At 38.6% G+C, this 18,603-nt stretch overlaps 1 protein-coding gene across 2 annotated transcripts in view; it reads right to left on the bottom strand.

Annotated features, from left to right (window-relative positions):
* Positions 1–13,656, bottom strand: part of LOC5564270 — a 34,939-nt gene extending 21,283 nt beyond the window's left edge. The window contains exon 1 of one of the 2 annotated variants that reach the window (XM_021850009.1): positions 13,339–13,656. In XM_021850009.1, coding sequence (XP_021705701.1) covers positions 13,339–13,359 — 21 coding nt within the window. In that variant the 5' untranslated portion in view covers positions 13,360–13,656. The remainder of the gene's footprint in view (positions 1–13,338) is intronic. The other variant, XM_021850010.1, reaches the window with a different exon arrangement.
* Between the last annotated feature and the right edge of the window lie 4,947 nt (positions 13,657–18,603).

The following is an 18,603-nucleotide window of genomic DNA, read 5'->3' as shown; positions in this document are numbered from 1 at the left end:
TTATTATATTTATTGGTTTTAAGTTATCTTTCAAAAGTATAATTAGTAATATTTTTAGCGATGCCCTTAAAATGAGGGGACCCGGAGGCTCCTTGCGACCCCATAAATGCAGCCCTGCATTTAGGAATGCTGAAATAATTCTGCTTGATCGTATAGAGCCATGCCTTAAACGTTTGTAAGGATTATTTGCGGATACCCTGTATAGTTCACTCAATGGCTTTTTCAATTTGTATATCAATATTCCTGACTTACACTTCTGAACAAAAATTACTATCATGTCGTTGACTGTTGGATTGTAGTTCCTTGTTGATGTTGGATTGACTTTTCAGTCTTGACAGTTTTAATTTTGCCAAGACTGAAAAGCCAATCCAACATCAATTACCGTTTTGATTCATATTACGGACAGCTTCAAATTCCGGACACTCTACTTTGTATGGGAAACATTTCACACGAAATGTTTCAAATTTTGCCGTCCAAAAGTTCTCTCTTTCTAGGCTCGTTTTAATTAGCATTTTCCATTGATATTGCTGTGTGCATTTGAAATGCAAATATCAAATGCGGGAACACCAAACGCGGTAAGATTTTCCATAAGAAATGCGATGTCAAAGATAGGGGAACTGGGGGTAAAATGAACACCCTAAGCAACTATCATGTTTTCTGGCTTATGAAGCTGTCAGATTCTTCTTTAATTGCTCAGAATTGAAGAAGGATGTTTATGCAATGTAACAAGTTGAAGTATTGTGATGGAAGTAGAATTTTATCAACATTATTATAGTTTTGAAAATGTCTTTCCACAGAGTCAATGATCCAAACATGTGGATAATGAACAAATCATGGGAGTAATATGAACATATACTTGGGGGTAAAATGGACATACCATGGGGGTAATATGAACATATACCGGGGGTAAAATGAACATGTAGTGGGGGCAAAATGAACACCATTCAAATTGAACGGGTTGCGGTATGATGCTCGGCATCTGGTGCAGTTCAATGCATATCTCATGGACAATCCGGAATCGATGGAACGTTTAGCCGCGACCATTTGGATGGCTGTCCATGTATATCTTTGTATTTTCTCAGGAAAACTGTCGGCATCTGAAATAGAATCCGGTAGTATTCACCTTGCGATGGTGTTCATATTACCCCCATCTCGAGTGGTTCATTTTACCCCCAAATAATCAACTTCTTCAAATCATTTGTTTTAAGAATTTAGAAGATAAAAATACTTTCAATTTCCGTCTACTTATCATAAATACTTTAAAAATATGATGTGCTACACAGTTAAATAGATTTTTGATGGTTTTAGTCATAAAAACCTTAAATTCCTGGAGTGAAAATTTACATCATATGAGAAAACGGAGAGGCGTACTTTGTTTTTGTTTACTTTTCCAGCTTTTGACAGTTCTAGATCGCGCTAGAGTTGTGGAAATGGTTCTTTAGTCTGAGGATTAAGGATGGTGCAATGTTTTGCATAGATTTATAACATAATTACCGTAAAACACAAACCTGTTCATTTTACCCACAGTTCCCCTACATTTTTCTTGGTAGGTCGGCGGTGATTTAGAATATCGTTGCTAGGTGTCCTTTGATTGTTTTGTGTTACCGGATGTTTGGATGTTTAGTCAAGCTTTGCAGCTCAAATGCAAACAGCAATTCCTACACGCTGTGAACTAGACTATTGCAATGCATACATTTTGCCTTATGAAAGGTGAAACGGTTATTACAATTCAAACGCTTTATGTATCGTTTTAGCATCAACTCACATCAAGGCATCGATAGGCGCGTGGTGTACGCACGGGCAAAAGCCGAGCAAATGTAAGAACTGAAAAAGTTTTTTTTTTGCGTTAAGGTGAAGATGCATCGAGGCCATTCCAAACTGAAAACTTGAACGTGCTCATACTGCCGTGAATCGCAAGTCAGTCCCATTTGTAAAAAGTAGGCATTGAGAAAATTGACTGAGAAGTCTTCAAACTCCCTTTTCATAAAAATTCAAAAAAATCCAGGAGTTCGGAACATGTTTCGATCTTAACAGAACTTTCATAATTTGCTTTTCACTCCATTACCTTTTCGTGAAAAATATAAAGCCGACCAATACACGGTTCAATTTTGTGTTACACGGTTCATCAACCTTCAGTGGGCCTGACATGCGATTACTTTTCATCATGGGACAATTCCACTTGGTGTTTTTTTCCTGATTTCACCGAACAAAAAGTGTTGTTTCATTAGTGCAGCTGAAAGATTATTGGAAGTTATGTTGAAAACTAATATCAACTCAATTCTGGCCAAAAAGCAGATCGGACTGACTTGCAATTCACGGCAGCATAGCTCCGTCTAGTTTTCTAGATTTGCGCTCTTGAAGATTTAAGGTACGGCATCGATTCATTTTGACCTTAATAATGACAAATGGAAAAAATAAAAACGCGCGCCTGTTTTTGGCAAATAAAACGCTTGCTTTTTAAGGATTTGTCGATTCTAACAGTACACTTTTTATATTAAATTTAGGGGAGGGATTATTAGAGTATGTTTAAAACTACAAATTGAACTTTAACACTTCACTTTTGCAAAAAAAAAAAAAAAATACTAAAATCACTTGCAAACAACAAACAACAACAAACTGCTTTTTCAGTTTCGTCATTTGCTTGATTTTAACTTGGGCCTCAATTTTCTTAGTGGATTCCAGACGATCTTAAAAAGGCTCTCTAAAATTCGTGAAGGGATAGGTGAAATTCGAATCTTTCATTATAGACGATGATGTTAAACTATTGATCGAAAGCGTGAGGAGAAGTCATTTTCAACGCACTCGGGATCCTGCTATGAAAATTATATGGCAGGGGCCTTTCTTAACTGAGTGGTTAGAGCCGCGGCTACAAAGCAAATCCATGCTAAAGGTGTCTGGGTTCGATTCCCGATCGGTCCAGGATCTTTTCGTAAAGGAAAATTGCTTGATTTCCCTGGTCATAGTGTATCATCCTATCTGCCACACGATATACGAATGCGAAAATGGCAATTTTGCCAAAGAAAGCTCTCAGTTAATAACTGTGGAAGTGCTCATTGAACACTAATCCGAGAAGAAGGCTCTGTCCCAGTGAGGACGTAATGCCATGAAGAAAGAGAAGACCATAAAAATGAATCAAAAAAGATTCTCTCAATCACGATACAAAAATTTTTAAAATTAAATTTCTCATTTGGACCCCTACTCTAAGCCCTTTCGGAAATTATTTGAAATTTGTAAAAAAACCTCAGGAGCCAATTTCGGTATTTACAAAAGAAAACAAAATATTACTTACTAATTGCGATAATGCTCGTAAGCTTGCAGTTTGAAAGCGCTCATAATTTCTATTTAGGCTCACTAGTCCAATTGAAAATCAAGTTACTCAGGATTTCGAAAGCATTCTCAATTGAGATAAAGTTTTCGAAAATTCCTGGAAAACTGATTTGGAAGAAAGAGAAATATTATAAAAACAAAAATGAAAGCCCATGGCGGTTATAAAATTTTCTACATCCTCATTTATAAACTTCCAGAGAGTAGCTTATTATTCTTGGGTGAAATATTCAACAAATGTTGTCAGTTGGTATATTTTCCTGACATATGAAAAAATGCCAAGGTTGTACCAATTCTAAAACCGAACAAAAATGCTGCAGAAGCTCCCCGCTATCGTCCAATCAGCTCGCTTCTCTCCTTCGGTAAACTTTTTGAAAAGGTCATTTTGAACAGAAAGATTATCGACATCAACGACAGTTCAATTTCATACACTTCACGCTAATTATCGGAACCCCTAGTCTGAAGTGTAGTAGATAAAGGTTAAGTGATGAAAATTTAATCCAAAACCAGTCTAAATTAAATACACAACCAATCAAATTCAAATCCAGCTCAAATCTAATCCAAATAAAATTTTAAATCCGATCCAAAGCCAATCTCAACTCAATTCAAATCCATTCAAAAACCAATCCAAATCCAGTACAATTTATTCCGAATCCAAATTCGTTAAAATCCAATTTTAATTTCATCACATCCCATCAAAATCAAATCTAATACCAATCCCAATATCATCCTTATTAAATTCAAAACCAATTCCATTCCAATCCAAGTTCAATGCAAGTCCTATCCAAATTCATTCCATATCCAATGCAACTCCCTTCAAAATCCAGTTCAAACCTAATCTAAACCCGACCCAAATCTTATACAAATTTAAATCTAATTCAAAACCAGTTCAAACTTAGGTCCAATCCAAAAGTTATCCAAAAAACTGCTGTCTTTGACATCCTCAGAGGTCATTCACTCCAGCATCCAATGATTTTTTCTTTGACTTGAAGTTCTTCCGTCCAGATTTTTTTCATTGACACTATTTGCTAAGGAACTGTATTTTGCTTTATCATCGGGGACCTTCAGCCGCAAATTTCGTTTTTCCTTCGGAGACCTCTCGCTCCGTATTTTTTTTTTCTCTATGGAGACCTCTCGCTCCGTAATATATTTTTTTTCTCTATGGAGACCTCTCGCTCCAGCATTTACTTTTTCCAACATCGGAGACCTCTCGCTCCTGTATCAATAGATTTTTGTTTTCTAGAGACCTCTCGCTCCAGGAATTTAATGAAACAGTTTTAATTCTTCAGCATCAACTTTACTTTCCAAAGCCGAATTTTCATCTCACGCTACCGACTTTTCGGTCATCACAAATCAAAAAGTAACACTAAGTCCCAAACCACGTGCTTCAATAATTCACCGCCATTCTGTTGGATAATGTTACATCGGTAGGACGTATTCTTAGTGGGTGTTGTTTCGCGGGAGATTTAATTCACGTGTTGGCAGTTATTTCCGGAAATTCTTAACGTGTTACGACATGAAGGACTTCCTGTAAGAGCTGGTGTTACTCAGGGTAGCATTTTGGACCAATATTCTACAATATTTTCACATCTGACTTACCTAAGTTACGTCAGGGATGTCTAAAATCCTTGTTTGCGGATGACACAGGATTCTTTTGGCGAAGCCTGCGTGTCATCTGTTGCAAATTGCAAAAAAGTATGATTATTTTTTTCTTCATACTTTGAAAAACGGAAGATTTCTTCTAATGGTTCCAAAACTACCATCCCATATTCATTTGGATCGAAGTGCAATTCTTACCAGGTCCGATAATTCACTGAGTTGTACAGACATAGTGACTGGTCTGTGCTGTTATTCTATGCTATGCTATGCCATCAACTGAATAACTGCATCACATGGTTTACCAACGCCTACACAATCAAGTCGAGCATACAAAAAAAAAAAGAAGAAAAAACACCGCCGATTCTTGAGTACAATCAACCACTTTCGATCAACTAGATCTCCACTGCTGTCCAAAGGTAACGTCTTACGTGACTGCTAATCAAAAGAGGGCAATATAGTGCACTGTAAGTACCAGTAAAAAGCCCAGGGGTTGAATGGTCGCATTCCATGATCAGTTGCGACCACATACCGAACCAATAAACCCGCTGCAAGCACGGCCAAAGACGCCGGCGCATGACACGGATAAGTCGAATTAGGTGGGTGTCATGCCGTGTACCTACTTACATACAGAGCTACCGTGGCCTAAACGGTTGCTGATTCGAACTCTTTCTTTCCAGCCATGGACAGGCGGTTGGCCTAGCAGTTCGCACATATCGGTGTGAACTTATCGGCGTGGTGAATGGTTCCCATTTCCAGGGCTGTAAAAACCGATCGATGACTGCAGTGGTTGTATTTTATAGGGAATCCATGCGCATACGTATCTACTTATTGGCCCCTATTCCGAAGTCACGTATGAGCTTATTTACAATCGATTGACCGGCGATAGACTACAATAAGTTGCACTTTCGTAACGGTTCATTGACTGCGGTGGACAGGCAGTTTACCCGGAAAGTACACCGCAACTTCTGGTTGTAACTATCTACAGGTGTCTGACAAAATCGACATAACCAATGAGATAGCTGAGATCAGCTGTTTTTATGCTTGATGATCAACGGGGTGTTTGTTGAACGACCATAAAAGGCATTTCACATATTTCTCGCAAAAACGGAAATATTTGAGTGAAGGCGAAGTCTAGTACACAACACTGAAAACGGTCTTAAATACAGTTGAGGTCGAAATGTGCGTATCTGTCAAAGGATATGAATTCTAGCCGAAATTGAAATTGGGTAGTACTAAACAGATGTTCCACTAACAAGCTCCAAAATTTATAATCAGACAATCTTTGTTTGATTACTCAAGCTTTTTATGACACATGTAAAAGTATGATCGACAATATCTCTTCCTCTTAAAAAAAAAACGTGACATGTTTCAATTTTTGGGCAATGGGTATAGTGACAGATTCAAACATTCTTGATTGGACAAAGTGATGGATCGATTGGTGATCAGTAAGATTTTCGATCTCAAGAAAGTTTTTCAATAGATTCCTCCGTAGAAACTTACGGGAATTCTACTATCAATTCTTCTTATAATTCCTTAGACATTGACTCACAAATTCATTCTTTGCGATTTCTTCTAAAATTTGCTCAAGAAATGTTTCAATGCTTTTTTCAATGGTATAACTTTAAAAGGAATCAATTGTCCAGGAATAAATACTTTCATTATTGAGGAATGAAATTAAATTAAATATTTCAATTATTGAGGATTTTTTTTAAAGATTGTTAGAAGCACTTATCAAAGAATTTCACTAATATTAGTTCCATGAATTTCTCTAGTTATTTTTCAAGTTTTATTTTTAGATTTGAATTCTTTTAGAAATGAAAACGAGATTTTCTCTAGAACATAGGTTACCAAACTTTCCAAAATCACAACTCAGAGGGGCCACATGACCTAGAACCAGCTTTTTGTTGCGTGCAATAAGTGCAAGTTTTCGACAACTCTGTTGTAAACAATATCGTGGTAAAAAACTTATTATCTTTATTATCGAGACTTTCAGCCGGAGGCTGGTTCGTCTCCATCGGTGGTAAAAAACGTCAATATTATGGAATTTCGTTTGAAAATTCCTATTTTCTGAATAATGCGAACAATGCTGTTTTAAATATTTTAGCATAAAGTAGTCTGCGTTATGATTTGTCATCATTTTGGAAGGCCTGCTCGAGGTATCCGGTGATGATGGTTTCCTTTATAATAATTCACTAAAGAAATTCATACATTAACTACAACTCGTTCAATATCCGACAATAATATACAATTGGAAAAATATACAAAATAACTAAATGAAATTTTTATACAATAGCGGGAATTTTTGGCGTAAAATAAGGCTTAATTAATAACACACCTTTTCAAGGAGTTTCAACCTGACTAAGATTTCTTCAGATGGATAGTAGAAATTTAATCTGGTGTGAAAAAGTCTAACAAAATCGGTCTTAGTTTTTTATTCCTGCAACAAATTCTTTCTTCAATTTTTATTCATTTTTTAAGTAATTTTGCATAAATGGACTTATTTCTTAAACTCGAAACAACATCTTTCCAAGAAAACTTATTGTGTTTTGAATTCTTAAATAATTCCAAAAATTTACCATTATGACCAATTTATCAAATTCCAAGTAGGTATCAAAATACTCAAGGAATATCGAAGGGTGGCTTCAGAAGTTTTGCTACAAATCTCTGGGAAAGTAATTAAATATATTGTGAGATTTGTCCATATTTTAACGTAAATTATTCTTGGAAGACAACCATTTCTTCTTTGTCTACTTTTTATCTACAAATTAAATCCGGATTCAATTAAAAGGAATGGCTTGTTCTTGATTCGAATTATTCTCCATATAGAACAGCGTTTCTTTATTTTATTTGTGCCAAGAAAATCGAGATTTTGCCACCAGGCGGCGCTAGTGAGCATGAAATTTTTGTTTTTTGGATATCTCAGGATCCTGACTTGAATCGCTAGTGTCGTTGAAAAAAAACTCTGCAAATAGGGAGCCGGATCCTATTCTTGGCACTTTTGATTCACTTCAGCAGTGGGTTTTTTGAAAGCTACTGATCTCATTTTTGGCCACAATATGCGTCGTGTTGAAGTGCTTCTTATTACAAAGTTCCATACAATATGGCCGAGAAAAACCCCCCATACCAAAGTGAATCATGGAAGTGCCCGAGTAGCACCCTACTTGGATGAATTTGTGGTAAATTTTTCAGAAGATTCGTAGGAGGACATCTCAGGCAAGCATGAGAAACACTCACTCAGTTATTCGTGATCAAACGTCATCATCTCACCGCAAAATCGCTAGTGTTTGGAGGTTATGTTTGCTTCCAAAATGCGAAAACATCACCTTCATCTTAGTTGTAATACTTTCCGTTACTTGAGTATTGAAGACGCGTCCATTATCGCGAGTTTCTCGTTAAGGCGAAGTAGGCCGTCATTGAAATTAGTACGGGTCGTTGATGATTGTTGCTAATTCATCTCACGATTTCGATTCAAAGAAAATCAGTTTGTTTTGCACTGACATTGCTAGAAAAGTATCATCATACTTTTTGTATGTTACCGCATATGGTGATATTTTATCAAATCAATATAAACTATGAATGCTGAGGTATATTTATATAATATATCGGCATGAAATTTTGACAGTGAACTGCAAATATACCGTTTTGATTCATATTACGGACAGCTTCAAATTCCGGACACTCTACTTTGTGTGGGAAATATTTCACACGAAATGTTTCATTTTTTGCCGATCAAAAAGTTCTCACTTTCAAGACTTGTTTTAATAAGCATTTTCCATTCAAATCTATTAAAATTTATAGTACCCAACTGCCTTAGACCTCTCTTTAGTGGTTTGGCGAATTCAATTGATCATTTGGCTTTTCTATCTATGTTTTAGTTGAGCTGTTCGGAATTCAAATCAAAGTGTCCGGAATATGAGGCAAAAGTGAGGTGGCATCTGGAATAAGAATCATGAAATGTTCACATATTTCTATTTGTTTTAAATTATTCATGTTGCGGAATCAAAATCTTCATCCACCATTCGAAAGTTAAGTGTTTCGAAGGCTCGATAACGTGGAGGAATCTTACAGAATGATTTATTTTATATGCATTTTGATGAGTTTTACTTCACGGAGGCCTTAAGTGTCCGTAATATGAATCAAAACGGTACTCAATTTCATTATGACATAATTTGAAAATTTTCACACCACCGGCTAAAAAGTTAAGCACCAGGTGAAATCGCTCAAAATAATAGTAGTTTTTCTTTTGTAAATTTTTGCTCAGCAACAATTTTGTAAAAATTTGGTTTGTTCATACATTCATATCTTGGGTGAAAACGATTGAAACGAGGAATAAAGAAAAATTCAAAAACTCAAAATACAGTGGATATTTAAATTATTAAAACTATCATTAATTTGAGCGATTTCACCTGGTGCTTAACTTTTTAGCCGGTAGTGTGAAAATTTTCAAATCTTGTTATAAAGAAATTTACTATATTTGTAGTTCACTGCCAAAATTTCATGCCGATTGCTCATATGGAAACAAAGGCATTTTGTATGAAAATCAGCTTTCATTACTATAATTCTGAACACAACTGTAGATGAAAAAAACGAACTTAGTACTATACCATTCAAATCCACTAGAGTTTGTATCCTTTGACAGATACGCGTATTTCGACCTCGCGTATCTGTCAAAGGATACAAACTCTAGTGGAATTAAATGGTATAGTACTAAATTCGGTTTTTTCACCTTAAAATGTTATTTCTGAGAGAGTTTTGAAGGAATGCGGGAAGCAGCATCAAATTGATTTTTAGTGAAATCTGGAGAAACACTAAAAGACTTTTTGTGGACAAAAGCAGATGGATTTGCGGAGATCCGCTGAGAAATCGCTACGAACAACTTGATGATATTTTAAACTTACAATGTATGATGTATGTATCGTGCAAATGTTCCATTTATTTATGGTTCTAATTACATATCGACTTTCATTTTAGTGTACATATCCGTTGTTTACTAAGGTTTAAACTCCCACCGACAGACATTACATATTTGCTGCAAATTATTTTCCTCAACTACTCAAGTGTTGCCAGATTCACCGAAAATTTCACCACAACAGCCGTTGAACCCAGTTTTTTACACGATGACTTGCATCAATTTTTTATTATAATAACATGGTTTTCAGATTTTTTTTGCCAAAACATTGTATATGGTCTTCAAAGAATAGACTACGGTTCTAATGATGCACTAATTTATAATTTTGCTCAATCCAATGCTAAGAAAATCTGCCATGTGTGTGTGTTTTAATGTCCCAACTTTAAGTTAAAAATTGATTCCGTGGTTGCTACTCCAGTATCGCCAGATCAGCTGCACTTATACAAGAAACCAATCAGATGTCTGTTTAGGATTAACAGACACCCTCAGTGTATAAGTGCTGGTGATCTCCTATTTTTAGGCAACAATGGTGCCTAACAACAATGGTGGCCACGTCAAAATGCAGACCAATGAGGGGAGGGGGAAGGAGTTGATGATGCACGCAAATTGAATAATTTTGAAATTCCATACTGTAATTTACAAACACCGGAACGGTACGTTGTATTACCAGTAGTCTTCTAAGTTGTGCCTTTCTTTTTAATAGGACCTCAAGAAGTGTCATGGAAACGTGAATTTCTAACTATTACTGTAAGCCTGCAGTGAAGGCTTTGAACGATATGTTCATCAAACATACATGTAGGTATATTAGAACATTTTTAACAGCTGATTGATGTGTTATCCAAAGCTTCTACAGTCTCTTTCTTTCATCAGCATTAGCCGAATTTTACGACTTTCAGAACAGGTAAATTCTCGGAGAAGTACTTCTATAGTTTTTGTGTGGCGAATAAAATCCTAGAAAAGCTCAAAGGGATGTGCATCTAATCTGAAAAATTACAAATATTTCAAAATCTTGTATAATAATCGTTACGTTTCCTACTGCAACATAATGCGCTAGAACATCATTCTCATCGTTTAAAAACATGAAGAAAAAAATAGGTACAAAATAGGCAAAGAGTTATTGAACGCTATCACGCTAATGTATGTGAATCCAAAAATAACTATTGGTGAAGAAAATGACGAACTTGAACAATTTTCAAGAGCACAAATCTGGAGAATCAGAAAACCATTCACGCTGAAAATTTGTTTGATCGGTCACCACCAGCGAGTTACTAGTCGATCAAGTTTTTAGCTTAATCAGTTGTCTGGTTCTTCAGATCTCTGCTCTTGAAGATTTGAAGTTTTCACTTCGATTCATTTTCATCTTAATCAGTTATATTTTAAAGGTAAAATTTATTCTTATTTTTGATGCGTTCACTACAGGCGTATTTAAAAAAAGGAAGATTTTAAACAGAATTCCTTCAACTTGTAGTGTAAGTTTATATAAAAAGGTATACCTGGAGTGGATGGGATAAGCTAAAGTATTCAGATGTTATTTCACCCTCTTTAAATGGTAATCTAGAAATATATTTAGATTTTTCCTTTTTCACTGCTGTTTAACCATCCAAAAACCCCCTAGAGTCAAATTCTGGTTGCGCTACTGGTTCTTATGAACACTTCTATAGTTATTAACTGAGAGTTAATGTTATTAAGCATACTGCATCTGTGGTGCTATTATAATGCAAATATGCATTTCTGAAGTTGATTTGTGGTTAGTTATTCGTGCTTATGATTACTTGCAACTGCAACTAAAAAGCTTTTGCAACGAATCGATGATAATTGTTAAGGCGAAGTAGGCCGTCATTGAAATTTGTACGCGTCGTTGATGATTGTTGCTTATTCATCTCCAGATTTTGAATAGAAGAAAATCAGTTGGTTTTGCACAGACACAGCTGAAAAAGTATCAGCATACTCTATGAATGTTAGAGCGTACAGTGATACTTTTTCAAGCCGATATAAACTATCAAGACTGAGTATTATCGCTTTGAATTGCAAGCTGTAAAGTCATCATTGCTGCCAAAACGAATGACGGGCTACTTAGCCTTAATAGGAGATCATTTGTTCGCCAACTGGACTAGATGGCATTTTGGCGTTCTAGAGATACGTTAAGGACTGCATAAATTCTGATTTTTTTATGCTATTTTGATACAAATGTATCATCAAATACATATGTTCCATTATTACAGAAAATGTTTTGATATTTCGAATGCTTTGGATACGTTTTCATGAAACCCTGATAAACACTTGGTTCAGTCTGTCTGGATAAATATGTTATTATTTTTTTAAGAAACGTCGGACTCACGTTCTGTATTATCAAAAGTCCTTTTCATTACGTAGAAAGTAGGAAAATGCCAAAATGAACTTTTGAGAAAGATAGCTCACCATATGATGAGAAATATTTTCTGATCCAGTGAGTACGCAATGCTACGAAGAAGAAGAGTTAGTAATATAATACCCGGAAGTTTCAATCGCGATTCTAAAATCCTAACTATTATCTATCAAGTTTTTCCCTGCAGCTCAACACCCCGTCACTTTAAGTCATCCAGTTTAACCACACCACACCGTACCCTGTTCATTAGCAGCTGACCAAGAAAAGTGAATGTAGTCTGATCGCCCAATAAATAAAAAGTAAGTCGCTGTCGCGGCTGCCTATATCTAGAATAGGTGGAGTAACAACGCGTGCTCCAGCCAACAACGTGTTTCTCTGGGTAGAGCACTCTACATAGAGTGGAGCTAAAGTAATTTCGGAGCTTTCAAAAGAACTGACAACGTGGCGTCGACGCGTTGTCGTTGTCTACTGGTTTCTCAATCCTGTCATGAAACTGTGCGAAAAGGGTGTGGGGTCTGTTGTAACCTTGGATTATTTGATTAATCTCCGAAGTAGCCAAAAGGTACGCACAAATAGTTTGATGACTCTCAAGGTTGGATCTTTGAGACAAACAACGTTTTTTTTTGCTGTGAATCACAATTTAGTAGGTTTTAATTGCATTAGCAACGCCTTTTGCAATCGTTCAACTAGTTCGACTGGTTCTGTCAGCACTGGTGATCTATTTTCTACAGGCATGTAATAAAACTGCATACCACCATCAGCCAAGCGGTGCAATATCCTTGAGATTATTAACGATCTTTCGCTTTTCTTTCTCCGTTCACCGCTGCAAAGCTTCAGGCGGACGGTAGAATCGTTCAATAATCGAAATGAATGGAACCGATAATTGAAGTATGCTGGAGACCGACTCAAGTTCGATCGAGTAGACTTCAATGGCATTTCTCACTGATTGAAGATAACTCAATGAAGATTGATGATGATGTAATTGGACCTATCAGATTATCGTTTCCTATCAACATAGGAAGTACTGTTTCTGGCACGTCTGAACTCTGAAGGCTATTCGTCAAGATTGGCATTTTCACTTAAAAACTGTTTAACATTTCCACAGCACAATTCGTATCAGTCTCGTATAAAGTTCACTCACCAGTAATAACATGTTCTTCATGCTCTTAAGCCTTTTGACCTCGTCCTGCAAAGTTCACTGGTTGACACCGCTCCAGATATTGCCACTATCACTGCACTGCACAAAAGAACTTCAATCCACAGGCGACGAACCCGTTCGGTAGGTTAGTCGTTGATGGGTAGCTATCCTTGCCAATCAGTAAGTAATGTATTGAAGCACTACAGGAAAGCGAAAGTGATACCCGCCAGAAGAGTACCGCAAAAGGTAGATCCGCTCGTTGAGACTTTCCGAAAACAAATAAGCAGCTGCGGCTTGGGGCGCGTGGGTCTTATACTAGGCGTTGTTTTTTCTACGGACCTGCTCAGTTTGCCCCCCGTGATCGTTGATCGTTGTCGGTGGAGTGTGTCTTTCTCTCTTTCGTCGAACCCCAAGCGTATACCTATCTAGTAGAGGATGGGGAAAGGCTTTGGTAGGTCTTGGGTGGCGAGCAGGGGTCTCGTGGAAAATTGTGCTGGATATTCACACCCCGCTAAAGGGCAGGGTTGCCGGGTTTGGAGTTTATGCATAGACAAGATCGACGTTTGGCTCATGATCGGATGTATTAGTTTGATATTACGTCTATGGGGTGGAATGCACTACCACAGATATTTACATCAGTTTCTTATCACCAAATAAAATATTGTATTATAAATGTAAATTAAAGCTCGTGAGCAAATGGTGGTCGATCAACGAAAGAATGTGTAGACTGCGGTTCAGCTCTTCAACTTCAGCATAATCAACGTTCACACCTCACACTTGATGGGAGAGCTGTATTTTGTGCACTTGATCTGCCCACCAATTTAATAATAAATTTTTCACCAGCTTCATCCAGCTTCCTCCGGATTTCCACCGGGAATTCTTCTATAAATTCCTCTCCATCCAGTAATTGCTGAAAAGTTCCTCCGGAGCTCTATCGGGATTTTTTTTCGAATTTCCTCCATAGTTTGGCCAGGAATTTCTCAAGCAATTATTCCGGAGTTCCTTAAGTAATTACCCCGGAGTCTCTCCAGAAACGCATTCGAAGTTCCTGCAGGAATTCCTTTGGAGTTTCACTAGGATTTTACCCAGAGTTCCTTCAGGAACTTGTCCGTTAATTCCTTCAGAGTTCCAGCCTGCCTTGGGAATTTCACCGGTTATCCCTCCAGAAATTTGTCCGGCGTTCTATCAGTAAAAATATCTTTTGGATTTTATTCAGTATTTCCTCCGAAGTTCCTCCACCGGGAATTCCTTTGGATTTCCTTCATAGTTCCTTCTAGAATTTTTCCGTGGTTCATTTCATTTATTTAGTTAACAGCTAAACAAATAATACTGAATCAACAATTTAACGCCACAAAACTTGGTTCATGGCCGCATTTCTCCATCCTTGGCTCTGCCCCACGCTCGCCAAATCGATACGCACTTGATCCGCCCACCTAGCTTGCTGCGCTCCACGCCTTCTTGTACCAACCGGCTCCGACGCGGCTGTCCGGCATTCTTGCAATATGCCCTGCCCATCGTATCCTTCCAGCTTTGGTCACCTTCTGGATACTGGGTTCGCCGTAGAGTTGGGCGAGCTCGTGGTTCATCCTTCACCGCCACACACCGCCACAGATCGTCCTAAGCACCGACGTTCGAAGACTCCAAGTCCTCCTCGAGCATCGTCCACTTTTCATGCCCGTAGAGGACACCCGGCCTTATTTGTACATGATACATTTGGTGCGGGTGTAAATCTTTGTTGACCGCAGCTTCTTGTGGAGGCCATAGTAGGCCCGACTTCCGCTGATGATGCGCCTTCGTATTTCACGGTTAACGTTATTGTCAGCCGTCAGCAAGGATCCAAGGTAGACGAACTCGTCGACCACCTCGAACGTATCCCCGTCTATCGTAAAACTGCTACCTAGGCGAGCCCTGTCGCGCTCGGCCCCACCAGCTAGCATGCACTTTGTCTTGGTCGCATTCACCACCAGTCTAACCTCTGCTGCCTCGCGTTTCAGGCAGGTGTACAGGTCTGCCACCTTTTCAAATGTTCGGCCGACGATGTCCATATCATCCGCGAAGCAAACAAATTGACTGGATCTCATAAAAATCGTATCCCAGCTGTTAAGCCCGGCTCTCCGCATAACACCTTCTAGCGCAATATTGAACACGTAAGTCCATCACCTTGTCGTATTCCCCGGTGGGATTCAAACAAACTGGAGTGTTCGCCTGAAACCTTCACACGATTTTGCACACCTTCCTTCGTCGCTCTTATCAGTCTCGTGAGCTTCCCGGGAAAGCTGTTCTCGTCCATGATTTTCCATAGCTCTACGTGGTCGATACTGTCGTATGCCGCCTTGAAATCGATGAAAAGGTGATGCGTTGGGACCTGGTATTTACGACATTTTTGGAGGATTTGCCGTACAGTAAAGATCTAGTCCGTTGTCGATCGTGTTGGAGATCAGGTACATCACACACCCTGTAGCGGAGGTGTCTGGAGGTAAACATATTGTAAGATAGGGGTAAGAGTAGAATTGTAATATATACTCAGGCAATGAAATAAAAGAGAGGAGCTGGCTGGTAGCGATATCAGTCAGTAGCCTGCGGTATGGAGGAGTAGCCTTGATTTGTAGTTTTTATTTCAACAGATCGGCCGTCAACGAAGTCGGCTTCCAGGAACTCGTTTACTACAGGTGACAGACGACGGAAGATGATTTGGGATAATACTTTGTAGGCCGCATTTAGAATGGTGATCGCTCGAAAGTTCTCACAATCTAACTAGTCGCCTTTCTTGTAGATATATATATATATCCCCTTCCTTCTCCTCACCCTTATTACCCCTTACCCCTTCCTTCTCCTCACTCCACCGGTAGCTGTTCTACCCCCTTCCTTATTACCCCTTCCTTCTCCTCACTCCTCCGGTAGCTGTTCTGTTTCCCAGATTGTGCCTATCAGCTGGTGCAAACAAATGGCCAGCCTCTCCGGGCCCATCTTCATGAGTTCAGCTCCGATACCATCCTCACCAGCAGCTTTATTGTTCTTGAGCTGGTGAATGGCATCCTTAACCTCCCTCAAAGTGGGTGCTGGTTGGTTTCCATCCTCCGCAGTACTGACGAAAGCAATTCCTCCTTTGCCCCGTCCTTCATTGCCTGTGCTCTCAGGTGCTCGTCGAATTGCTGCTTCCACCTAATCGATCACCTCACGCCCGTCCGTCAAAATGCTCCCATTCTTATCCCTGCACATCTCGGCTCGCGGCACGAAGCCGTTGCGGGATGCATTGAGCTTCTGATAGAACTTGCGTGTTTCTTGAGACCGGCACAGCTGTTCCATCTCCTCACACTTCGTCTCCTCCAGGCGGCGTTTTTTCTCCCGAAAGAGGCGGGTCTGCTGTTGCCGTTTCCGTCTATAACGTTCCACGTTCTGCCGGGTCCCTTGCTGCAGCATGACCGCCCGAGCTGCATTCTTCTCCTCCAATACCTCCTGGCACTCCTCGTCGTACTAATCGTTCCGTCAACTCCGTCCCACGTACCCGACGTTGCTCTTAGCTGCATCGTTGATGGCTGTTTTTACTGTTCTCCAGTAGTCCTCAAGAGGGGCTTCATCCAGCTCACCCTCTTCCGGTAATGCAGCCTCGAGAAGCTGCGAGTATACAGCTGCGACATCCAGTTGCGATCTCCTAAATTGAAAATCAGCAAATTCGTGCAAAAAACTTAAATATTTTTTGTAAGATCTTAGGAGGGTTTTTGATCTGCAATATTCTGAATTGCTGCAACATGGCGCGACAAGAGTTGTTTTTCATGTTCAAGATCATCAAAATTACTAAATTGTATTATTGAATAGTATTAAAACATCAACACGCCATAAAATGATTGACTTTTACTGTGTCCACTGTTTTCAAGTTGCCCGTGAAATAGAGAGTGAGACAGCACCAACAAACCGTGTACAGTAAAAGTCAAAAGAACAAAAGATTTTATGGCACGTAGAAAGGATCATTGTCAACACATGTCAGCCTTGGTTTAGCATTTTGCTTATCGGCATAATTAATATTTAGAGCACTTAAAAAGGGTAAAAGTCAATTTTTTGAAATATTGCTGTAAATTTGAATAAACTTAAAATTGAATAAAGATCACAACTTGAAGAAATAGCCTACAAGGTACAGTTATCAATAAACAATTTGCTACACGACGAGTAATTGTAAAACAGAAAACTAGCTAATGTAAGTAACCTAAAATAATGAAACTTAAACTTAAGGCTAATCGAATAAAAAAATAAACATGTTAGAGCTCTTTCCAACTCTTTCCTATAATGTACCGTTAAACAATCATTACACATACGTTATTTATTTTCGCTCTGTCTTTATAGTTTAACTATTTTCAAACTGTTCGCCTTACAGTGAACTGACTGGGAAAATGAACAGTATATTTATTATTTGGCAAATTGTAGACGCTTAAATTTGTTCGGGAAAATCCGCGTTTTTTATGGTTACATAACTTAACTGCCTATTCCCCATATTGTGATTTTCGCAATAACAATTTCCCAGATTGTCAAAACCGTTCCCGGTACGGTTGGTTTATTGTGACTTGTGAATGTTGCGCGAAATTATCCAGATATTGTTGCAAATGGTGTGGATAATAAAGGAAACTGTAGAATTATGGTTCATATTTATGCGGCCTTACGATAGAATTGTTATTGAGTAGTGTTGGATCCGTTGAATCTGTTGCATGCTCCTTGTGAGCGAGCGACGGAATCCGGATCCATTGTGTCCGGTTCGCGTTGCGCGGAAGAAAAATGAAATGCGCCGGTGAAAAACAAAAAAAAACGCGTCAGTAGAGTTTGATACGTTGAACCTGTTGTATGCTCCTGTCGAGCAAGCAACGAAATCAGTATCGTGTCTGGTTTGGATAGTGCGGTCATTCGTGTATATGCTCACGTATTCATTTCGAATTATATATTTATCGTTTGCCAAAACGAATCCTTTCCCATATTCAAACTCCCAGTGTTTTCTTGTGGAAGTGCAGAGGACTCCTCGGCTTCTGTAAAGCAAGTAACACGTCAACATTTCCCTCACATTCCCAAATTGACCTGCATTCGGACGCAGCCGGCGCCGGTATTGTTTATTATAATAATAAGAGCACCAGTATTTACACATTGAGGATGATACTGATCCCGAGTAACGTCTGTTGATTCCCTTTGTAAGTACAGCTGTTCTTGCAATAACGGAGTAGCAACTGCGGGCGGTCAATCATGCTCATGCTCATGCTATTGATTGATTATTTTCATCGTGGCTTTGTA

The sequence above is a fragment of the Aedes aegypti genome, chromosome 3, assembly GCF_002204515.2.
Source record: "Aedes aegypti strain LVP_AGWG chromosome 3, AaegL5.0 Primary Assembly, whole genome shotgun sequence".
NCBI classification, from domain to species: Eukaryota; Metazoa; Arthropoda; class Insecta; order Diptera; family Culicidae; genus Aedes; species Aedes aegypti.
The sequence above is the reverse complement of the archived record's forward strand: the minus strand, read 5'-3'. Positions and strand labels throughout refer to the sequence as shown.